At 47.9% G+C, this 25126-nt stretch overlaps 1 protein-coding gene and 1 long non-coding RNA gene across 14 annotated transcripts in view; one reads left to right on the top strand and one right to left on the bottom strand.

Moving 5' to 3' along the window:
* LOC134481178 (uncharacterized) overlaps positions 1–22335 on the bottom strand; it is a 27162-nt gene extending 4827 nt beyond the window's left edge. Inside the window, exon 1 of the long non-coding RNA XR_010056506.1 lies at positions 22202–22335. This is a non-coding gene — a long non-coding RNA (uncharacterized LOC134481178). The remainder of the gene's footprint in view (positions 1–22201) is intronic.
* Sfswap (splicing factor SWAP) overlaps positions 22201–25126 on the top strand; it is a 70329-nt gene continuing 67403 nt past the window's right edge. For 7 of the 13 annotated variants that reach the window (XM_006249273.5, XM_008769197.4, XM_006249270.5 and 4 more), the window contains exons 1-2: positions 22215–22577; positions 24957–25126. In XM_006249273.5, coding sequence (XP_006249335.1) covers positions 22360–22577; positions 24957–25126 — 388 coding nt within the window. In that variant the 5' untranslated portion in view covers positions 22215–22359. The other 6 variants (XM_063271299.1, XM_039089426.2, NM_001400984.1 and 3 more) reach the window with 5 other exon arrangements.

The following is a 25126-nucleotide window of genomic DNA, read 5'->3' as shown; positions in this document are numbered from 1 at the left end:
ACCCTGGAACTCTAAATCTTCCTCATTTCTTCATTCATATGTACAATGGCCTATGTTTCTTCTCCCACAAAGGGGAGCTCCAGGAGGGAGGGAATGATAGGGAAGGGAGACTTTTTTTGATAGACTTTAGAGCTCAGAGCAGCTCCTAGAATGTAGAAGCAACTCAAGCCTTGTTGAATGAATAGATGGTTGGGTGGATGGATGAATAGAAGGTTGGAAGTGTGGATGGATAGATGGATGGATGGTTGGTTGGATGAATGGTTGGATGGATAGATGGTTGGGTAGAGGGATGAATAGAAGGTTGGATGTGTGGATGGATAGATGGATGGATGGATGGATGGATGGATGGATGGATGGATGGATGGATGGCTAGATAGATGGATAAGTGAGAAATGATGGATGGGTGATGATGGATGACTAAAAGCCATAGAGGTCTGAGGTAGGACTGTGACCCTGAAAACAAAGCCAAGCTAGGAACCAGGAAGAACATGGAAGAGGGCCAAGTTAGTGATGAGTACTAGGAATGCAGATATTGCGCAGCTGGACAAGCTGATGGAATTGTACAGCAAGTAGTGTATAGTGCGCTCAAGTAGTGATCCTGAGTGTGTAGCTGAATCATCCTTATGCAAAGCCAAGTGATCAGCCTTAGTGGCCACCATCCTCAGAACCTCCATATTTCAAGTCCCATCAGAAGGGCTCTAGGGAAGCCAGAGCCCAGATCTCAACCCACCCCTGTCCATTCCCCAAATCTATTATATTCTGCTGGTCCTTGAGCACAGGTCAACCAGTCAGGGACCTACGGTGGGCAAGACATAAGATCCCTGTATCCTGCTATCCTCTGGGCCCTGACTTTATTTGTTTGCATCTAGCCAGTGGACTCCCCCGAGAAATACCCTGTGTCAGTAAGGATCATGCTAACCCGTACTGACTGCATTGCTCATCACAACAGGCTGCCAGGGTGTGAGCTGCAGCTGACACAGCTCTGCTGGGCACAGGTGAGCTCTTGTCCTATCTGGACCTTAAACCCTAGTTGCCACGGAGACTGTGATGCTTGAGGAAGGTTCTTATGCCTGAGCCCACTATCATCTTCTCGATGTTCAACAGGATAGTTTTAGGAGAGCTTCCCTGTACCGAGCACCATCTAGATTTGGCAGCCAATGTGACTTAGGGAAGACCCACCTTCCCTGGAAACACTGGGTGCTTGGCTTACTATAGGGGTGCTGCCAACATCCTGACTCTTATATCTGTTGGGCTCTTGTCCTTGAGATGCAGCCCTCTCTATTGCTCACATCTAGGCATCTGCTACCTTCAGCATTTTGATGGCCCCTAGTGACATTTTAGCCCAACAGTCCCAATCTGAAGGGATCTGAAGGATGAGCACTGTGGCTGAATGAAAACTACAGAGATGAATGTATGGATGAGTGAGTGAATGAATGAATGAATGAGTCAATGAATGAATGACCAGTTTCCCACAACCATCATGCTGAGCCTCAAGCTTCTTGCTGATCTATCCACTATGAGATATTACCTCTAGGGACAGGGCAGGGACAGCAGTGCTACCAGGCACAGCTTGCAAGACATGAGTGAGTAAGGCGTCCCATGAATTCACAGGTGCTGAAGGATGCTAGCAACAATCAAGCATCAAGAAGTGTGGGGTTGAATGGATACTAGGTCTATAAGCAGTGAGCGATTGAGGGTCAGCACAGTCTCCCAAGGAGGAAAACTCAACCTCCTCGCCTCATCCAGCGGTTCCTCATCAACTAGTTCCCCAAGTGACCTGGGGACCTTGTGACTGCGTCAGAACCCTGGAGGGTCTGTTCACTGTATAAAGTATTGTCCTGTAAGAATGGAGACTGGTGGGCTGGAGAGATGGCTCAGTGGTTAAGAGCACTGACTGCTCTTCCAAGAGGTCCTGAGTTCAAATCCCAGCACCCACATGGTGGCTCACAACCATCTGGAATGAGATCTGATGCCCTCTTCTGGTGTGTCTGAAGACAGCTACAGTGTACTGATATATTATAAATAAATAAATCTTTAAAAAAAAAAAGAATGGAGACTGGTGTTGGGATCCCCAGGACTCTCATGAAAGCTGAGCAGACAGGACAGGCACCTGTAATCCCATCCCTCAGGAGGCAGAGACTGGAGACATCTAAAGCAAGCCAGCTATCTAAGACCAGCGGGAATAGCAAGTTCTCGGCTAGGAGAGACCCTACCTCAGAGAATAGAATGGAGAGTGACCAAAAAAGATGCTCCAAAAGAGAGTGGCATCAATGTCACTCCGCATGCACTTGTAGACATGGCATCTATACTTGCACACATCTATGTACCCATACATACATGAGCATGAATTTGCCCATGTATAAAACACACACACACACACACACACACACACAGAGAGAGAGAGAGAGAGAGAGAGAGAGAGAGAGAGAGAGAGAGAGAGAGAGAGAGAAGAATAAAAGAAAGGTCACTTGTCCTGCCTTTGAGAGGCCACCGAGCCTCTGTGTTAATGGACATAAAGAACAAAGAGTTGTAACCTGTGATGAGCTGATATAAAGCCGAGGGGTCACGAGAGGGCAGAGTGACTGAAGTCAGCTGCTAATGGTTTAAGGCAGGATATTACAGCTCTAAAGTGCTTTATGAGGTTCCCACAGTAAGCGTGAGAGGTGCTACTGAAGACACAGGGAAGGGATGCCATGGGATGTCCTGCAAAATCAACAGGACAGCAAGGAAGACCTCAAGGGAGGGAGGGAGGGAACAAAGGGACGAGGCAGAAGGTTAAGCAGCCAGGGACTGTGCACAACTGGTGTGGTTTTGTCCAATTCTTTTGAGACATAAAAGGACCAAACTCCTTAACTAAAGGCAGAACGGCTGAACAGAAATAAAAGAAAACCCAGGCACAGGCTGTCTGGAAAATAACTTATTTATTCATTCTTTTTTTTCTCTGTGCAACCCTGGCTGTCCTAGAACTCATTCTGTAAACCAGGCTATCCTCGAACTCAGAGATCCACCTGCCTCTGCCTCCTGAGTGCTGGAATTAAAGGCATGGGTCATGGCTGCCTGGCTTATTTAATTTTTTAATTTTAATTTACATTTATATTTACTTATAATTATTGTCTCGTGTGTGTGTGTGTGTGTGTGTGTGTGTGTGTGTGTGTGTGTGTTTGCATGTGTCCCAGTGCATGTGTGGAGGTCAGAGAACAACTTTGGGTGGAAGTCCTCACTGTCCACCTGTTTGAGGCAGGATCTTTTATTTGTTGCTGTGTGCTCCAGGCTAGCTGCTCCCTGAGCTTCTAGGAAGTCTCCTGATTCCCATCATGCTCTGGGAATGCAGGTGTCCTACCGTGTCTGGCTTTGGTATGGATTATGTGGATTCGAACTCAGATCCTCATGCTTGCACAGTAAACCCTTTACCTACTGAGCCACATCCCACCTCTTTTGTTTTGTCTTTTTGAAAAGTATTTGTGTGTGGGTATGAATGAAGACACTCACTTTATTTATTTGGGGCAGGAGAAGAAAATGTCTACTTCATCTGGCAGCAGGTGTGGAATGCTGCTGCTTACTGGCTTGACCGTCACCATTTGCTCAACCTGCCTTTTATCATCATCATCATCACCATCACCATCATCATCAAATTATTTTATTTATTTACATTCCAAAAGTTGCTCCCCTTCCACCCCACTTCCCAGTTCTTCACCCTATCCCCCCTCCATCCTGCCTCTGAGAGAGTGCTACCACACCTGCCCACCCACCACTACCAGCATCCCTCTTCCCTGGGGCATCAAGTTTCCACCGGAAACACATCCTCTCCCACTGAAGCTAGACTAGGCAGTCCTCTGCTACACATGTGCCTGGGGCTACAGACCAGCCCATGTATGCTCTGGGAGCTCTGAAGGGTCCGGGTTAATTGACACTGTTATTCTTCCTATGGGGTTTCAATCCTCTTCAGCTCCTTCAATCTTTCCCCTAACTCTTACACAGGGGTCCTCGACCTCAATGCAATGGTTGGATATAAGTATCAGCATTTGTCTCGGTCAGTTGTTGGTAGAGCCTCTCAGAGAACAACTATGCCAGGCTCCTGTCTGCAAAACAATATGGCATCAGTAATAGTGTCAAGATTTGGTGTGCACACATGGGATGGATCCCAAGTTGGGCAGGTCACTGGGTGGCCATCCTTCAGTCTCTGTTCCATTTTTGTCCCTGCACTTCCTTTAGATGGGACCAATTCAGGATGAAGACAATCACTTCAGACACAAGGACGTTCACAGATTTAAAAGGGAAAGACAGAAAGATGTATTCCATACAGATGGTGACCAAGAGGACAGCAGAGGTAACCACGGGTGTGTCTGACAAAACAGGCGCCTGGGAAAAGCCTGCCATAGGAGGCAGGAAGGACCTGGTGTGAGAGGATTCATCAGGAGGTGCAAGGTGTGACTATGTTGGTACTTAGTACCTGCCAGGTAAGTACTGATGGACGAAACATCCTTGACATGAGTGAAGGCATCTTGTGACTGCTTACCTCAGCAGCAGATGGAAGCCGCCACCTCCAAGATCAGGTGGGTCAGCCAGAGTGGTCACAAGAAACAGAAGAACAGGAAGAACCTGTTGTCCAGGTGGACACAGTGCCACCCACAGTCCAGGAACGCACCTTCTTCCTGAGGCAACAGACTTTCCCTCAGGACACATCCCAAAATAGCCCAGAGAACAAAGCCTTGCACAAGAGAGCGGTTTTGCCAATGTTCCCTCTGCCACCGCAGCAGAGGGGGCTGGGAGTGAGATGCATCTGTCCGTGACAAGATCTTACATGGGGAACACCCCAAATACCACCATAAATATCAGGATGGGTGAAGGAGGACAGCAAGGCAGCAGAACGAACAGAATGTGACAACCAGCCTTGTTCTGAGATGATGACATGACCAATCCACAAAGGAAATTAAGCAAGGATCCCATTTTCAATAGCAGCAAAGACGACGACAAACCTAGGAAGGGACTTGGCCAGAGAGGCTAGGTATTCAACGCTGAAGGATGCAAACACTGCTGAGAGAAATTATAAACACATGGAAAGATGTCTGGTGTTGGGAGGCTGGTGTTGATAAATGTCTCTCTGTTACCCAACACAATCTGCAGAGCCATTCCTGCCAACATCGAGAGACCTCCTTCTCCCCCTTGCAGATCTAGAAAATAAAATAAAATTCACACAGAATTTCAAAGGACCCATGAGGCTCTTTTTTGAGGAGAGGGGGCTGTAGCCTCAGATTTTTCAAAACCTACTTTAATCAGGGTTCTCAAAGGCTTTACCCTCCCTTCTAGCCCAGCACCCACCAGAGGAAGTGGAGAAGAAGGGTTAACAGGACTTGTGGACCTGTTTAGAAATTGTTCTTTGGGGCTATTCCAATCTTTGTTGTCAGCAATCCAGTCCCCTAGCAAAACGGCAACACAAATCAGCAGCGGTAGTCCAGAACACTTGGCGAGCATCGCTCACAAAATCAGCAACAGCATTTTAATCCAGAAGAAACTGTGAGGCTCCATGAATCAGCCCAAGTCTGTAGAAACAGCAAGAAGCCACCGGAATATCACAAGAAGGTTTTTGGCGGGTTGGGGATTTAGCTCAGTGGTAGAGCGCTTGCCGAGCAAGCGCAAGGCCCTGGGTTCGGTCCCCAGCTCCGAAAAAAAAAAAAAGTTCTTTGGCGAGTTACTCTCTACAAAGTCAGGGCAAGCTAAGATCGGCAGCTCAATGCAAGGTGAACCGAAGCCAGAACCTCCTCCCACTGTCTGTGGGGTGGTATTTTTATTTTTTCTAAACATCAGGCGTCTTCTCGTATGTCTGCTTCAGCAAAATATCCTTTCAGCTGTCTGCCACATCAAAACATCATGTGACATAACCGAGTTTCCAAAGAAACTGTAAATTTCACTTCAGTGACAGCTGACCAATCAGACGACACCATCAAAGCTTCTCACTCTTTTTTTTTTTTTTTCTTTTTTTTTTTTTCTGGAGCTGGGGACTGAACCCAGGGCCTTGCGCTTGCTAGGCAAGCACTCTACCACTGAGCTAAACCCCCAACCCCAAAGCTTCTCTAAGAATAGAAAAGGTTAGGGGGTCATCAGAAGGAACAACCATGCCTAGAATGGAGCAGATGCCTGTGGGCCATGAAAGTAATCGGTGTTAATTCCAAAATGTTTAAATGGCCTCTGCCGCTCCACGGAAGGAAAAAAAAAAAACCACTTCAGTGAAAATGGGTAAAAGACTTAAGCAGACATGTCCCTGAAGCTACATAAACAGGCAGCAGATGCACTGAGAGATACTCAAGATCACCAGTCACTAGGAAAGGGAAAATCAGAACCATAGTGAGCCTCTGTCTTACCCCATTGGAGCAGCCATTATGGAAAAGGGAAACCGGAAAGTAACAAAAGTTGGCAAGGACCTGGACAAATTGGAGTGTAAATTAGTGCTGCTGCCCTGAGAAACAATGTAGTGGTTCCCCAGAAATCTATAAGCAGGCCTGTCTGGGACCCTGTCATCCCACTGCTGGGCGAGTATCCAATGGCAGCATTTGGAGTTCCTTTGAATGCAGCCCAATTACCCTGAAGTCTGAATGTGTGAAGAAGATGATGTGGTACGTCTATTCAGTGGAATATTATTCACTCTTAAAGGAGAAGAACCTGAGCAATTATGCTTCTAAGATTTGTTTAAAGTAGCCAGACCCAGAGAAACAATAAAGTGTTGTTGCCAAGGACAGGGGGTGTCAGCTGCTCCATGGGGACAATGATTGTTGATGGCACAAACATGTCCAAGTTAGATCTCACACTCCAGTGTGCACAGTTGCCTCACAATAACAAACATTTAATATAACCTATGTGTCTTTGGTATACAGAGAGAAAGGTTAGGCAGGAAGGAGTCATGAAATGGAGGCTTCAGCCAACAGCCTGGGGCAGTCACAGTCCCTCACCCCCATCTGAACAGTAAAAACATGGGGGAGGGGGATCCATCAGTCAGCCACTGTCTGCAGATGTTCATAACTACTCCAGATATCTGAGATCAGAGTGTGGGGCATTACCTAGACCTTCTGCTAGGAGCCCTGGGTCCCTGCTGCCTATCAGGCTCTGTCCTTGCAGGACCTGGGACCCATTTCACATAGCACAAGAGGCTAATGGGTGAGGTGATTGGAAGGCAAGGGGTGGGGAGACACCACCCTCCCATTGAGCATCTCAGAGCTCCACTTCTGTGAACTCAGTACTAATCAGAGCCCTGATTGCTGTGACTGAGCCTCAGCCCGTGGGTCAGGGAGGATCTCGACTGTACTGTGATGATTAGACCCAATATAACCAGAATAGCTCCCTGCCCAGTACCCGTGGGGCAGGCAGTCACGCAAGAGCACAGATTCTCACTGTGCCTGAGCGAGTACACTGTGAGCTGTGGGAGGCAGAGGTGTTCAGGGATCCAAAACCCCTGTCCCTTCCTAACCACGACAACCAACCTTATAATCCATGCCAGAGCTTGGTGGCCAAGCTCTTCAAAGACCCCCTGCGCTGTGACCTTGTGATGCTCCCGCTCTTTTTCCCTCCACCAGAAGTCCCAGGGCTTTTGCACATGCTGTTCCCTCTGCCAGGAAAACCCTCCACACACCCTGCTTCCTTCAGGTGTCTAGGAGCATGTCACATCCATGACCCTGTGGCTACAGCAAGGGGTCACTTCATAGAGGAGCCCTACATGAAAGGCTGGTTTCTCGTTTGTCTTAAAGTCTCTGGAAGTGGAGAGCTGGGTGATGCGTGACCTAGCAACCCAGTCACGCCATTACGCACTGGCTCAGGTAGAGTACTGAGCTCGGCCTGTTTTTTTTTTTGTTTGTTTGTTTTTTTTTTTTTTTGGTTCTTTTTTTCGGAGCTGGGGACTGAACCCTAGGTAAGCGCTCTAACACTGAGCTAAATCCCCAGCCCGAGCTCGGCCTGTTTTGATGACACACTTACCACCACTAAGTCACCTCTGACACAAGGCCAGAATGTCGAGGTTTGGAACCAAGAGGCTGGTCCCCAAGGGCTGCAGAGAGACAGGGATCACACAAAGACAAGACACCCTGTCAAGTTCCATCAACATCTGCAGTCATGGGGGAGGGGGATGGCCAGAGGAGCAGATGTGTGAGAAGTTATGAATAGACAGGCTGGCACGCTGGGCTGCTCAAATTTAAAACAAACAAACAAACACAGACACATGGGGGCTGACACAGGAGGGAGGGTTGCCATGAGTTCAGGTCCAGCCTGGGCTATAGAGTGAGACACTCCAAAGAGACAGTTCAATAGGCAGAGGACTGGTGTAAACATGAAAACCTATGTTCAGATCCCCAGTACTCATGTCTGGAGTGGGAAAAGGCCAGCATGTACTTGTAACCTTTCACCCTGATGTGACAGAGAGACAGACAGATTCCTGGCGTCCGCTGAACAGTCAGTCTAGTCCAATCAGTGAGTTTCAGAGCCAATGATGACCCTGCCTCAAAAAATATGGTGTCAATCAAGGAAGACACCTGACATTGACCTTTTGTCAATGCACACGTGATAAATGCACCAGTGTTTAGGGAAGAGGGAGAAAGAGGAGCCGGGTACATGTCCTGGACACTGTTCCATTAAGCTGACCCAACCCCAGAACAATGTTTCTTCCTCCTGCCCCAACCCAGCTCGACTTGCTCTAGGACAGTGGTTCTCAGCCTGTGGGTCAAGACCCTGGGGAGAGAGGGGTTGGAATGACTCACATGGTTCACCTAAGGCCATCAGAAAACACAGATGTCTACATTATGATTCAGAACAGCAGCAAAATTACAGTTGTGAGGTAACGATGAGAATGGTTTTATGGTTAGGGGGTCACCACAACATGAGGAACTGTATTAAATGGCCCCAGCGTTAGGAAGGGTGAGGATCGCTGCTCTAGGCTCTCCAGGTGGGTGGATATAGAAGACAGTGGGGAGAGGGAGAGGTCCCAGACAGCCTCAGACTAAACAACAGCACTGTCATCAAGGGCACAGACAGCCATGTCAGCAGCTTCCCGCCGAGACAGGTCCACAATGGCTAGCACGGGGCCACCAAACTCCCTCCTAAGAAGCCATAGTGATGCCCTGCTAACTGTCTGTACTTAAAGAGTTAAAACTGAGCAACACAGTAGAGCCCCGCCCTTCTGAGCCCTGAGATTCCTGAGGCTCTGGAGACCGTGGTTGGGCTCTCTCCTCAGCACTCTGGTATGCAAAGACCAGGGTCCATCTGCTCCAGTCCAGCCAGCCCTAGGACTTTCCCTTCCCACCCCAGAACACGGTTTGACTTCCTTGCTGAAGGAAAGTCATTATTGTGTCCTGAACACATGGCCCCACCGGAGCCACCTTGCTCACTGTAAATCAAAGAGGAAATGGTGCGGCATCAATCAGGGTGATAATTGCTGCAAACCCTGCTGGGGGGAGAAATGCGGGCACCGTTGCAGAGCCTCTGGTCTCAGCCTGAGCGATGGAAGCTGTATTATTCGAGCCTCATCAGGAACCCACAGCCTAAGCTTGCGCTGCGCAGCTGGAGTCTCCACGGCCAGAGGCTTAAAGTGTCACTCAGGTGAAACAGCCCATGGCTTTCCTCATCTCCTTGTGCACACGCAGTGAAGGGAGCCCGTGGTCTCTGAGAAATACATCTCACATGGGCATCTAAAACTCCCAGGAGCAGCGGTAGTGATGGTTAACTCTTTCTTCCTCTAACTACCACCCCTTCCCAGCATTCTTCCCCCCTCCTCCAAACCAGGGTAATCATCACTTCCGCATCTCCGTACTCAGATAAAGCAGTGCACTGTCTGGTTAAGGACGTTAGAAACCCAAGGAGGATCTCCTCGTAAGGGAGGGGCTGATGGACCAGTTCCAGAAGTGAGAAGGAGCAAAAACAAAGATGGAAAGCTGGTGGCTATTGGGAATAAACCAGGATCTATCAGGGAGAGCCGGCATGATGGCTAATCTCTGTTGTCGATCTGACATGCTTGTGAAAGAGGGAACTTCAACTGAGGAACTGTCGCTGTAGGATTGGCCTGTGAACATGTCTATGTGGCATTTTCTTAATTGTTGTTTAAGTGGGAGGGCCCAGCCCATTATGGGCGTTACCATGCCTGGGCAGGTGGTCCTGGGCAGAAGGTATCTGAACTTGAGCCTGGAGCAAACCAGTAAGCTGCATTCCTCCGTGCTCTCTGTCTTGGTTCTTGCCTCCACGGTCCTGCCTTCAGTTCCTGCCCTGGCTTCCTTTGGTGATCAATTGTGACATGGTCAAACAAACTCATTCCTTCCCCAAATTGGTTTTGGTCAGAGAGTCAGGAGACTCCTGCACTGTCCAGAGCTGGCCCCTTGCCCCTCCCTTTCATTTTATCCTTCTATTTCTAGGGAAATTGAAACATGAAGTATAAAGACAGATCTCTCCTAGAAGGGCTGTCTATGCATCTGATAAGGAAGGGTCTTCCCCAAGGCCCGATGGGTGTCCTTTCTACCCTGGGAGATTCCCAGGTCTCTGAATTTGTCTTATGTTTGTCCTCGAAAGGAAAAAAATAGTAACACAACTTAAGCGGGTTTCCTCCGACAGTACTGCCTAGGCTTTAAACTCTTAGAACAGAAGGAACGCCTCCAGCCACATAGGAACTCGGACACTTCCAGAACATCCCACTGAGTGTTGGAGAGGCTTCAGGATGAGTTACCAGCTTCTCTGCCTCATCTCGGGATTCAGGATCCTGGACTGGGAAAACGGAAAGCCCCTTCTGGCTGCCACGCCCCTTCTGGCTGCCACGCCCCCTCTGGCTGCCACGCCCCCTCTGGCTGCCACGCCCCTTCACGCTGTACAGGCAGTGGTGGGATAATGAGAGGGATGGAAACTGGGTTGGGACACGAAGCTGACCACTGGTGTCTTCTCAGGCTCAAAGCACTGTTCTGGGGGTGAGCTGGGAGTTCTTGAAAGGCTGTTATTAATACCCGCAACTGGTAGCTACTTAGGATGGTGCACTCCAGGCTGCTTTCAGATAAGAGATCAATGAAATGGAATCTAGTAACAAGAAGGTCCCTCCTGAGCCATTGCCCCAACTCACCCAGTCTCTCCATTTTGACCTCAACCCTGTTCCCTGTCCAACCTCTCCTGGCCCAGCACAGACAACATAGCACTGATCACCCCCGCTCCCTCTTGGTTTCTCTAATCTGCCAGAGTCTTTGAGCATCAGGAATGTGGGGACAGTCACAGCCAAGAGGCACTCAGGTAGCAGAATCTGCACTGTGCAGGGATCAGTGGGGGACCCTGGGACAGGAAAGAGGCTTAAGGGACTACTGATGAACTTGGGGTACTGTGTGGCGAGCAGCCAATAGCATGGAAATTGGACCATTGTGGTAATAGGTAGGGTCAGTAAGGGAGCGTTGATGAGTGGCCTCCGTGTGCACACTGCACTCCAGGGTCCAGTGAGTCAGGGAACCCAGACTGTTCATCCTGAAGATGCCGTGTGTTGATGCTAACTCCTATCTGTAATCCCAAGGCAGGAGGATTACCATGAGTTTGAGGCCAATTTATGCTACATAATGAGGTCCAAGCCAGCCTGGGCTACAGAGGGAGAACTTGTCTCAAAAAACAAACAACAACACACTCCCCCCACCCCCCAAAACAAAACAAAACAAAACAAAAATAAAAACCAAGAACCTATCCGTGAGAGGACTAAACATTCAGAGATGAAACATTGAGGACCCTGAGCAGCTTTCCCACCTTGGGGGTGACACTCAAGGGGACATCTGGGCCCAGAGCTGGTAGCCTTCTACCACAACCAAGGAGCTTGCATGAGCTTCTGGCTCTGCAACTGTTACACTTTTATTTTATTTTTTTAAGTAGTTATTATATACATTGTAGCTGTCTTCAGACACACCAGAAGAAGGCATCAGATCTCATTATAGATGGTTGTGAGCCACCATGCGGGTGCTGGGAATTGAACTCAGGACCTCTGGAAGAGCAGTCAGTGCTCTTAACTACTGAACCATCTCTCCAGCCCTGTTGCACTTTTATTTGTCGCTTTCACTCACCACCCTCACCCCGGAAAGAGAGGCCCAAGGCTCAAAAGAATGAATGGTTATAACAAGGAGGGGGAAAAAGTCCTTCAAGAGGGTTTTTTTTTTTTTATTTCTTTGAGACATGATCTCACATAGCACAGGCTAGCCTCCAACTTACTGTGAAGCTGAGGCTGGTCTTGGACTCCAGATGCTCCTGTCCCTACCTCCAAAGTGCTAGGACCACAGGTCTGGCCACCATGCTCACTTGGTACAGTGCTGAGGACTGAACCCCGCGCCTCTGTCAGCTGAGCTACGATTTAAATAAAGTTTTATTTGAATTTATGTGCACGTGTTCATATATAGGAGTCCAGGGTGGGGGTGATGAGGGGATGCCTATGGAGGCTAGAATAGGGGGCCAGATTCCTCAGAACTGAGGATACAGATGGTTGTGAGCACCTGCTAGAGGGCTGGGATCCGAACTTGGATCTTCTGGAAGAGCAGAAAGCACTCTTAGCCTTCCTGCAGCTCTCTGCTACATTGTTGCTGTTTTGATCTCACAAAACCTTGCTGGCCTATCTGAAGACAGCATTGGCCACCCTGTCCATAAGGTCCGTTCCAGAGAGATTGTTTATGTAGTCAAGTACGTGCAAACCTGCCCCTCCCCCATACACACCTATTCACACCTTCCCCTCGCTCCCCCACGCATGCACACACAAACGTTTTTAGCACATTTTTAATATATTACATGATCCTAAATGGCTACATTTCGGTGCCCTCATTATTTTTAATGGCTCTGCGTCTCATTGTAAGATGTTTCATAACTTACTTAAGTAATTTCCCATCTCCAAACATTCATCTCGGTCTTTTATCCCGCACAGCACCGTAATGAGTGTCTTTGTTCCAGCGTCTCTGTATACATTACAGGGTTTTTGAATGCCTGCTTGGTATGCAGCGAGCATGATGTACACTCTCCTACAAACTGCATCCTCTGTTTCCCCCAACACTTACCTTACCTCCCGAGTTGCCACCATTCTAAATAAATTTTTTATGCCATGTGTCTCTGCGAGCACCTCTTGATCCCTTTTGAGGATGAGTTTCTACAAGGGGAGTGCTTGGAAAACCGTATTTTAACTTTAGCTGGTTTGAACCGGTTTCCTCAAATGTGAGTCAAGGCCACCCCTGCATGGTGGCGTAGGTTGAATTTACACTGTCTAAAAGGCAGACAGAGGTGAAAAGGAGCCCATTGCTCCTTCTCAAAGGATGTCACAAACAGTAAGTGGCCTTTCTAGGTTGCACAGAGGCAATGTGGTTGGTAGCAGGGTGCAGGCTGAGTTATCAAAGGAAGAATCTGATCAGAGGAACCCAGGAGAAGCTGAAGACTCATGGGGTGTTTGTCATATGGATAAGGACAGTGAGTGTCATGTCTGCCTCTCTGTCCTCACCCGGGGCTGCTGGAGAGGATGGAGCTTTGGGGTCTTCCTTCTTGCCGCTTTGGATGGGCTCTGAAACGCTCCCCCAAAACTCATGTGCTGATGTTTTGGTCCCCACTGTGGCAACGGTCTTAGCTAGCTGGGGTTCTGGCCCTACTGGTGGATTAATCCATTAATGGATTCATAGCTTAACTGTGGGCTACTGGGAGATGGAGGGTGCTTTGGGAAGTGAGACCCAGTTGGAGAAAGTAGGCCATATGGATTAAGGGATATAGTTTGTTTCCACTCCATCCCTCTGTGCCCCACCCCCACCACAATCCCAAACACTATGAGGTGCCGTAGCCCTGCCCCTCCCAACACCCTCCCTGCTATAATGGTCTCACAAGCGCCAAGAAACAATGGATTAAGTAGCCATGAACTGACACCCCCGAACTATGAACCCAAATAACCCCCTTCCTACCTGAAGTCCATTTTTTGGGGCGTTTTGTCACAGTTACGGAGAGCTGCACATCACAGACAAGATGTCTCTAGAGGAGCCTAAAGAACGATCTCTGGAGCTAGGCATGGTCAGTATGAACCAGCTCTGATCCTAAGTTTGGGGCTGTCTTGTCTGAGGCTGCATTGGGCTATATAGTGAGATGGGGGGGGCAGGGCACCCTGGGTCTACTTGGAGACCCAAGTGACAATCTTGATGTTGGCGCTTATGTGGAAGGACAAGCCAATTATAAATTCACTAGGGACCGCAGTCTCAAAGACACATTTGACCCAAGACTTGCAGGTCACAGCATCTCTTTCAGCTTTTCTCCTCCACCTCTGCTATATAAGTAATGGAGCTTCCTTTATGATCTGACATGAATTTAATTCTCTCTGTGCTTCCAGCTCTGGTATTGCAGCTAAGTTGGAAAGGGACCAAGGGACCTAGTATAATGCTGTCAGCAAAAGCGGAAGATGCAGCCCCATGCAGAACCTGGAAAGTTCCTCAGACAACTTCCTTCAGGTGAAAATGAAGTTCTTGGCTTTGCCCTAGAAAAGGATGTCTGGTATAAAGCAGAGTTGGAATTTATGCAGAAAGGGGTGGCAGGACAGATGAGTCTCTGAATTCAAGGCCGACCTGGTCTAGAGAGCGAGTTCTAGGACAGTCAAGGCTACACAGAGAAACCCTGTCTCAAGAAGAAAAAAAAAAAAAAGAAAAAGGAAAAAGGAAAAGAAAAGTCTTTAAGGGGCTGGGGAGATGGCACAGTGGGTAAATTGCTTGTGGTGCAAGCCTGAAGGGCGGAGGCTGGCTCTCCAGAACCCACGTCAAGCCAGTGGTAGTGGCACCTTCACTGGGCTGTAACCTCAGTGCTTCAATGAGGAGATAAGAGGCAGAGGCAGCTGAACTCCCTGAGGTTCATGGCTGGCTAGCCTGATGTGTGTCCTAGTGAACAAAAGAACCCATGTCAATAAGGACAGAAGCTGAGAGCTTTGACACCCGAGGTTGTCCTCTGACTTTCAGACTCATGCATATGCACATATTTATTGTGCGCGCACACACACAAACACACACACACACACACACACACACACACACACACACACGGAGTGGAAGGGGGAACCTTTCAGAATGGATTTGAAAAGGAGTGGACCTGTCCTGAGAAAGCTACCCTTGACTGTCTGACTGTATACGGTCCTACTGACTTCTGGAGTTACATCGTTCAAAGAATCGTTGAAAAACAGTTGTTGTTATTTCCACAAATGAGACCCACGGAGTGGGTTCTGAGGAGCACGGAACAGGATTGCAGGCCGATGGATTAAAAACAAGTCAAAAGAGTCAAGGAAACTCTTCTCATATGTAGGTCGAAAGGAAGTTAAGATGTGTGTTGACTGTGAATGAGCTTCCTGCTCTTGTTCGTGAGATTCTCAAAAGAAAAAAAATTACAGGTTTAGAGATGAGGAAGGAGGAAAGCTAAGAGAGTTCACACAGTTCCAATAACTTGGCAGACCACTGTGCAGGTCAGCCTGAAGCCAACTAGTTTGGGGGTTATTGTTATTATTATTATTATTATTATTATTATTATTATTATTATTATTATTATTATATTTGCTTTTAGTTTCTGGAGACAGGGTCTCTTTGTGCAGTCCTGGCTGTTCTGGTACTTATTTTGTAGACCAGGCTGGCTTTGAACTCACAGAGATACGAATGCCTCATAGTTCTAGATTAAGGGCGTGTGCCAACATCATCCAGCTAGGATTGCTTAATTATGCATACTTCTTCCCCTCTATTTAGACCTAAACTTCTTGTCGATGGCCCAAAGATGGAGTGCGTGGGTGATAGTTAACACTGACAGACAACTTGGTAGGCTTTTAGTGGCCTAGGAGACAAGTCTCTGCGCATGCCCAGATGACTGACGATACCCCAGCTCACCTGTGGGTGGCACTAACCCCACGTGCTGGGGTCCGGACTTCATAAAAAGGAGAAAATGAGCTGAGCACAGGCTTAAATTTCTACCCGCTCCCCCTCTTTAGTCATTCCTAAACGCAAGGAGCAGTATTGGAAGAGCTCTCTTAACAAGTCTGAACCGCAAACATGGCTGCACCTGCATGTCTTGCCCACCCACCTTCCCTCTCCCTTGCTAAAGCATCAGATTACATTTCTGAAACTAGCCACCAAGGTCTGTTCTTTTACTTGGCCACTTCCCCGTGCTTGACTGACCCACCGCAATGAAAATTCATTATTTGACTATACTGGCTAACATGTTCAATCGGGATTTACCAACTCATCCTACCACAGACTTCTCTCTTTTTCCCCCCTTTAAAAAACCATGCCCGAGGGGTTGGGGATTTAGCTCAGTGGTAGAGCGCTTGCCTAGGAAGTGCAAGGCCCTGGGTTCGGTCCCCAGCTCCGAAAAAAAAGAACCAAAAAAAAAAAAAAAAAAAAAAAACACATGCCCGCAGCAACACTTGTTGCTGTCTTGTCTGACCCAGAGCCAATCCCCACCCCGCTCCCATCCCCACAAACGCGATTGCCCCCCCCCCCCAGAGTAATAAATGTCCTTTGTGCTGAGAAATTTGTGTCTGGGTGTGTTCTCTGCTGACTCCGAGGCCCCCATACGCTCACTGGGGATGAGGGGGAGGAGGAAAATTTAAACATAATTGTTAGGACCTAAAAATTGTTGTTGTTATTATTCTTTCCCTGAGTCTCTGAGCTCTCAGAAAAGAGAAGGGGGGGAGGGAGGTGAAATTAATTGTGAAGATTTGAGATAAGCTCCTGTCTTTACCTCAGAAATACCCCCCCCCTTTGCCAGCCAGTGTGCAGCCACTGCATCTGGCATGGTTCCATTTCATTCATCTCCAAACTCAGCTGTCAAAATGCCAAGCTGAGGAAGGGAAGCCTGGGGCATACTGCCACCAAGGCACTTTTTTTTTTTTTTTTTTTTTTGGTTCTTTTTTTCGGAGCTGAGGACCGAACCCAGGGCCTTGCGACACCAAGGCACTTTTATTTTAAGGACACGATGGTGAGTGTTTGTGGTGACGTGGGTTTCTGAAGGCTGAGGCTGGAAGGCCAAGGTCGTCCTAGGCTACTTTTGTTGAGACCCCTGCCTCAACAAAACAGTCAAACAGGATGTTGGGACTTAGCTGGTGAAGTGCTTGCCTAGCACACACAAAGCTCTGGGTAAGAGTCTCCTCCCCAAACGCCATATAAAGGAGTGGTTCTCAGCCTGAGGGTCAAGACCCTTTTGTGGGGGTCGAATGACCCTTTCACGAGGGTCGCCTAGGACCATCAGAAAACAGGTAATTCCATTATGATTCATAACTAGCAAGATTACAACTATAAAGCAGCGACAAAAATAATTTCGTACCCAAGAGATGCTCCAAATTAAAACAAGGACACATGCTCCACTATGTTCATAGCAGCCTTATTTATAATAGCCAGAAGCTGGAAAGAACCCAGATGCCCTTCAACAGAGGAATAGATACAGAAAAGTGGTCCATGTACACAGTGGAGTACTACTCAGCTATTAAAAACAATGACTTCATGAAATTCATAGGCAAATGGATGGAACTAGAAAATATCATCCTGAGTGAGGCAGCCCAATCCAAAAAAAAAACAAAACAAAACAAAATAAAAAACCTATACATGGTATGCACTCACTGATAAGTGGATATTAGCCCAAAAGCTCGGATTACCCAAGATACAATCTATAGACCACATGAAGCTCAAGAAGAAGGACGACAAAGTGCAGATGCTTCAGTCCTTCTTAGAAGGGGGAACAAAAATATTCATAAGAGGAGATACGGAGACAAAGTTTGAAGAGGAGACTGAAGAAAAGACCATTCAGAGGCTGCCCCACCCGGGGATTCAGCCCATATACAACCACCAAACCCAGACAATATTGCTGATGCCAAGAAGTGCCTACTAACAGGAGCCCTGATATACTGTCTCCTGAGAGGCTCTGCCAGAGCAGGACAAATACGGAGGGGAATGCTCACAGCCAACCATTGAGCTGAGAACGGGGTCCCCATTGGAGGAGTTAGAAAAAGGATTGAAGGAACTGAAGGGGTTTGTAACTCCATAAGAACAACAATACCAACTAACCAGAGCTCCCAGGAACTAAACCACTACCCAAAGAGTACACATGGACAGACCCATGGCTCCAGCTGCATATGTAGCAGAGGATGCCCTTGTTGAGCACTAATAGGAGGAGAAGCCTTTGATCCTGCCAAGGCTGGAACCCCCAGTGTAGGGGAATGTCAGGGCAGGAAGGCAGGAAGGGGTGGGGGATGGGTGGGGGAACACCCTCATAGAAGAAGAGGGAGGAGGGCTGAGGTGGGGGGTTATGGATAGGAAACTGGGAAAGGGGATAACATCTGAAAATGTAAACTAAGAAATCCAATTAAAAACAATAATTTCGTGGTTGGGGGGTCACCACAGTACGAGGAACTGTATTAAAGGACTGAAGAGATAGGAAGGTTTAGGACCACTTGACATAGAGCCAGGCATGATGTGTCCCACTTAGAACTTAGCACTTTGAGGCAGGAGGATCAGAAGTTAAAGGCCTTTCTTCTCCACAGTTGGAGGCACGCCAGGGAAACACAGGACCATGCAGCTGTAAAATGTTACAACGCCCATTGTTTGGCCTATGTCTCCCTAGCTTGACTCTAAGCCTTGTGAAAACAGAGACAATGAGCTCTGGTTTCTGTGTGGAACATGATCCATGGGGCTTCCTTGGCCACAGCAGAAGGTTCATCCAGCTAGTCGAGATCTGAGGCCTTGAGCAAGCTTCTTAGCCTCTTCCTAGGAAGTCACGTCTGTGTACACCTTCTTTCTAAGTCCAAGGTGGAGAACATGCTAAGCAGGAGGACACTCCCACCTGCCCCACCCACGTAGCTTAAGTCTCTGGTTATGTGGGTGAAGATGGCAAAGGCAGAAGTTGTTTTCAGGATCTTTGAGCCGTTCAAATCACCAGGTGAAATCACCATTCCTTCACTGTGTCAGTACTGGTTACTGACCGATGACCCTTTGGTGTCAGAAGGTCACCTATGTATGTATATACCAAACTTCCTTTGAGATAGGTCTCACATTCCTGAGAGTAGCAGCCTCAGAAAGTTCCGTGGGTGTGGTTTGACCCAGGTGCCTCTAAAGTTGGCATTAAACCCAAGTGTAGGGCTAGGGATACAGTTCAGTGTGTAAACTGCTTGCCTAGTATGTATGAGGTTCTGGAATCCATCCCCAGAACCATATAAATCAGGTGCACCCCTGTAATCATCGGCACTCAGAAAGTAGATGCAGAAAGGTCAGAAGCTCAAGTTAATCCTTGGATACACAACAAGTTTGAGGCCAGCCTGGGCTACATGAGATTCTGTCTCAAAAAAAAAAAAAAAAAAAAAGGCAAAGCTGGAGTTTGCCCACTGACCCTGTAGTTCTCATGCACACATCACCTATGAGTACCACTAGACAGAGTTCCACACGGAAACATTCTAACCTCCTTGAATCAAGACCAATCTATAATTCCAGGTCTTCTTGGTAATTTTATATACCAGAGGTCTGATAAACCCAGCCAGGGTCTCATAAGATAAAAACAGTGCAGTTGGGGTTGGGGATTTAGCTCAGCGGTAGAGCGCTTGCCTAGCGAGCGCAAGCCCCTGGGTTTGGTCCCCAGCTCTGAAAAAAAGAAAAAAGAAAAAGAAAGAAAAAAAAAAACAGTGCAGTTGTTAAGATTTCTGTATTAGTTCGTAACTTCCCCCGACCAAAAAAAAAACAAAAAACCAAAAAAACAAAAAACAAAACAAAACAAAAAAACAACAACAACAAAAAACAGTTCAAATAAACTGAGGGAGCACAACATAAACTGAACACCCACGAGGGCTTGCCAGCAGTAGCCTCTGAATACAGCAAGCCACAGAGGTCACATAAGCTCAATGTGAGGTGCATTCAGTACGTGCCTGCTAGTAGTTTGTCTCAACCTGAGGCAAAAAACACTTCTGCAACACGTTACAAGAAAGCCATTTACTTCTCACAAATAAAGCCTACAGGACAACACAAGCCTAGATCTCACTGTGAGCCAGTCAGCCAAGGAAGGCTCGGATAGCAAGCCGCCTGGGGCAAGAAGTGATACTGTATGCACCAGCTACATCACAGATGTATGTGGTCCCAAACGACAGCCTTCAGGAGGTCTTTACCCAGCAGGTCAGGAGTCACTGACTTACAGTGTAAAAGGGCAGTTGGTTCCTAGGGAAGACTTAGATGAAACTCAAATAGCCTGTGTGGGGGCCCTAGAACACTGGATGCCATTTCTCAAGTGCCACCTACTTTTTGTAATATAGGGCCTTTCACTGCCCAGAACTCACCAAGTAAATCAGGTTAGCTGGCCATCAAACCTGACACCTCAACCTGTCTCTGCTTCTAGAGCTCCAGGATTCTAAGCAACCACCATCACACCCAATACTTTTTGCATGGGTTCTGGATATCAAACTCAGGCGCTTCTGTGTGTAAGGCAAACACTTATCAACTTATGCATTTTCCCAGCCCCAACTATTTTCCAAACTGTGGCTCTATATCCCAAATGAGGTCATGTATTTGAATGTCGGTGTCAGAGACCATAGTAAACGTTTCTGAGTACAAACGATTTTATTTTGAAATTCCAAACCAAGTGTATAATGGGCCCAGGTGTTTCTGGCAGTGCTCAGCTGTGTTATTGTGTGACTTTGGTGCGGCCTTGGTGGCTTCTGAGCACACCGTGCAAACTGCACTTGGGATAATGCCCTACAGTCTAAAATGTCACAGCTCACAGCTGAGACTACTATATGGTAAGAACTGCAGTGTTTTTTATACTACATAGAAAGTTTCCTGCTCTTATAGAAACATAGTAGTTATGGCAAACAAGTATTTTCTTATCATTCCTCAGTATGTATCATATTAATGTCTAGATTTTTTATGTTAGATTAACTTTAAAAATTGCTGATGGAGTCGGGGTGATGGTCAAGCAATGCCTTTAATCCTAGCAGTTGTGAGGGAGAGGCAGGATGATCTCTGAGTTGGAGGCCAGCTTGGTCTACAGAGCAAATTTTAGAACAGTCAAGGCTACAAAGAGACACTGTCTGCTGGTGTGTGTGTGTGTGTGTGTGTGTGTGTGTGTGTGTGTGTGTGTGTGTGAGTGTGAGTGTGCATGCGTGTGCGCCCTGAGTTACTTTACTTAAAAATCATTAAATGAGTTTTGGCTTTAGGTTTAAGACGTCTCTGCAAAGTAACCTTCTCCACATCATAACTGTTTTACTTAGTATACCTTCTAGTCCGTGTACATGTTCATATGCATGTGCGCAGTGTGTACACAAATGCACATGGAGGCCAGAGGTCAATTGTTTCCCTAAATCGCCATCCACTTTTTAAAAACATAGTTATTTATTGGGGGGAGGGGCTACGTGCTCGAAGTCCTTCTCTCCTTCCATCATGTCGAATTCGATCTAACTCGAGTCGCCTACACACATACACACAAAATAAATAAGTTAAACTAAAACGAAAAGGGCTGCAGATATAAACCAGTGATAGTGAGGCCCTGGGTCTATGTTCAGAGCTGAAAGAAATACAGAGTTTTTTTCTTAAGGACCATTGGTGTTCTCTCCGGTCCGACTCTGAACCAATCATCTGGGTCAGACACCAGAAAAACTGCAGCCCAGCAGAGTTCATGTCGATAATACTAGCATCTTAACTGAGCTAGGACTGCCAGAGTTCCAGGCCAATTTGGGTCACAATTGACATCCTGTATTTTAAAATAGAAAAAAAGGATCTGCTTCCCAGAAGGAAACATCCCGTCTCGCTGTTTCCTAGCTGGAGTTTTCCTCCGCCACTGAAGCTCCTAGCCATTGAAAGCCCGCCACCTCGAATATTTAGGGCTCACAAGTCTTGGAAGCTTCCTCAGTCAGATGACTAGGGCTAGGCTTCCTAGTGATCTAAAAAACGGGATGTCAGAAATGAGCAAAAGCCCGTTGGTCTCACTAAGAAAGCTGAGACGCGCTCTCAACGAGATCCCACTTTGCCTACACACCTCGCAGCCGCCTTCCAGCTACAGCGGAAGTTGGCGCGCGGCCACAAACCGCGCTTTCGCCACATCGTAGGAGGTCTCCAAAAAAAGCATAAGTAAAATTTTCTCATAAACACAAATTACTATCTCAAGATAAAATTGTACAACGAAAACTAAGGTCTACGTATTTTTTAGCTATTCAAACGGCTTGTGATCGTGGCGAATCTACCACTACTACTTCCGGAAAGTGCGGGCTTCCTACCGGAAGTTGCGTTTCCTCCATTTTGTGGCTCGCTATGGCGGCTGTGTTGAAGTTACGAAGAGGATGCGGCGCCTTTGACTGAGAGGGTAGGCCAGGCGAGGCATCAGGGACGTTGTTCGGCACAGCAGCAGACCGGCCCGGACGTCGTGGACGCTGTCATGTACGGTGCCGGCGGGGGCCGCGCCAAGGCGGAGAGGAAAGGCGGAGTGAAGGAGGAGGCCGGGCCCGGTGGCACCGGCACTGGGGGCAACCGGGTGGAGCTTCTGGTTTTCGGCTATGCCTGCAAGTTGTTCCGCGACGACGAGCGGGCTTTGGCCCAAGAACAGGGACAGCACCTCATCCCCTGGATGGGGGACCACAAGATCCTCATCGACAGGTCGGTTCCTCCCCCCACCCGTCGACCCTCCCCTCCCTCGCCCGCTTGATTTCGCCTGATGTTGACTTGATGGCCAGGACCGAAAAGGGGGTTTTGCGGAGCCCGGGGACTCGGGGGCCTCCCTGCCCCCACGTTCCCCGGCGTCCGGGGGGAGGGGACGGTGAAACCGGCCCTAAGGCTCCGGCCAGAGCTGGCGCCGCGCCGTCGCCGGAGGGATCGACTCTGCTCCCGCAACCCCTCGAGCCCGGGCTGCTGCTGGCGACTCAGCGCGGTGGAAGCTGCCCGGGCCTCCCGCCCGCGCCGTGGGGCGGGTGCCGCTGTCCCTCCGCTGGCTGTGCGGGAGGGAGCCCGGGAGTGCGCTTTTGTTCCTCCGAAACGCCGCACGCCGAGGCCGTGGGTAGAAGCTTCTTTTGGACCCCGTGAGTTAGCCTGAACTGTCTCTGGCCGGCTTGACTTTTGGCGTCCGGCGAGCCCTTCCCCGCGGTTATGCGACCATTTGACCAACCGCGGTAGTGGGTGAAGTTGCTGTCTGTTGGAAGCCGGTCGACCCCGTGCGGACCTTGCTCTTAGGGGTAGCGTGCTTAGAGCTGGTTTCACTGTTTTCTAAAACTGAAGGGTGGAGCTGGGTTTACCTTTGTGTTGTTTCTTTTCAAATCACATCCACTGAAGGGCACCCTGAGTTGAGGGTAAAGGGGTGGGAATGTGGATTTCTGAAGGTGTTTGATTTGAAAAGAATGGCATTACATGATTGGGTGGTTTGCTCCCCACCTACCTCTCTTCTCATTTTTTCAGTCCCTCTTTCCTCCTCCACCATCCCGGGTTTGGGTATTTGTCCTTCCGTTGGGCAATAGTGCTTCTGGGGCCAGGACTGAAAGGTTCACTTGAGCAACTATTAAGCTGTGGAGTGGTTTTCTCCAAGTGAAGGAAATCCATCGTTTGAGACAAGTAAAACTGGATTCTGCAAAGACTTGGAACTTGCATGACTGTAGGGATTACCTCTGAGCTGGCCAGAACGGACAAGTTAATGACCAGTAGGCCTTTATGATCCCTGACATCTCCATTTGGGGAGAGATCTAGGAAGAAAGGACTTGTGAAGGGAGTGTTGCAGATCAGATCGGCTCTAGGTCTGATGGTCCTCTCTGCTGGAATATGCTATGCCTTTGAACCTCGGTTGATAGCAAGTGATGATCCTTGCCAGGCTCTGGTGGTGACGTGTACTGTTAAAAGTTGGGCAAATGCTGAAACCTCTACTCCGTATGCAGTTCCCGTATCATTCTGTGCATGATTTGAGTTAGATCTCCCAAAACCGGTGGGGAGCAAACACCACACATGTATATGTGTAATATTTGAAAATAATACATTTGTAAGTTAAGGAGGTTTACAATCAAAGATAAACAAATTTTGATAATAAAATGAAACTGTTGGGGTTCCCAGGAATTTTTGGCCTTTTTCCTGTGGTGTACATTTTCCTTCCCTAATTTAGTCTCTATCACAAAAGTAAACATTAATAAATCATGCAAACTTTGGTTTGTCGCTCCACATTCACCTATGCAACCTAAATTTGAGATTTAAACTTCACTAACTCATTTATTGTCTGGCAGTTGTACATTGACAGCATCTCCATTGAGTCTTATGTTCAAACATAGCAAAAAGTGCTCTTCTTAATCCTAATTTGGTAAAGTACCCATTGGTCTTCAACAATGCGTCTTCATCCTGGGACTTAAAGGGATATACTGATGCCTTCCGATGGTTTTGCCATGTTTGCAGTGAACCTCCTTAAACTGCATGTATATGTCACTGTTCCTTTGTATGTGTGTCTCTCTACCACATAACCCAGCACTTCTCTCCTCAGCCAAGTGGCTAGGGGCGAGCCTAGCCAAGATTTTACCTCCAATGGACGCAAGTTTCTTTGGTGAAGATCTCTCCTGAGAGTTCGGGACTAGCAGGAAGAAGCGAGGAAATTTCGCCCGTTTGGTTCTGTCGGATAGGTATTTATGGACTCGGTCTGTGTGAATGTAAGCTGTAATATTTAACTACTGAGAACAGATATTTTTTGCAAGTGGCATTGAATGGTTGGCCAAAGCATACATGGTAAGAACTGCTAGCAAGGGGGATACGTTTTCTACCCTAAAGGATTGTCTGCCTTTAGCTCTAAGTTCTGTTGTGCTGTAGAGAGCTGCTTAGAGTTTGTTATGATTACTCCAGTTAAAAGTAGGTGAGAGATGATTAGTCACGTTAAGTATAAATCTGAAGCTTTGCATTTGTTTTAATATTTTTATTTTATTATTTTAAGTATTTGGTAAGTATGTGCATAGAGTGTCACACACAACCAGCATGGGTGTAGACTTCCCTCCAGTGACCAGCCTGTTCACATTACAGATACGACGGGCGTGGTCACCTGCATGACCTCTCCGCCTACGATGCTGAGTACGCCACGTGGAACCGAGACTACCAGCTGTCTGAAGAGGAGGCGCGGGTAGAGGCGCTGTGTGATGAAGAGAGGTATTTAGCCTTGCATACGGACTTGCTTGAGGAGGAGGCAAGGCAAG

This window comes from Rattus norvegicus, chromosome 12, assembly GCF_036323735.1.
Source record: "Rattus norvegicus strain BN/NHsdMcwi chromosome 12, GRCr8, whole genome shotgun sequence".
Classification (NCBI taxonomy): domain Eukaryota; kingdom Metazoa; phylum Chordata; class Mammalia; order Rodentia; family Muridae; genus Rattus; species Rattus norvegicus.
Note: the sequence above shows the minus strand (reverse complement) of the source record. Positions and strands in the feature narration are given on the sequence as shown.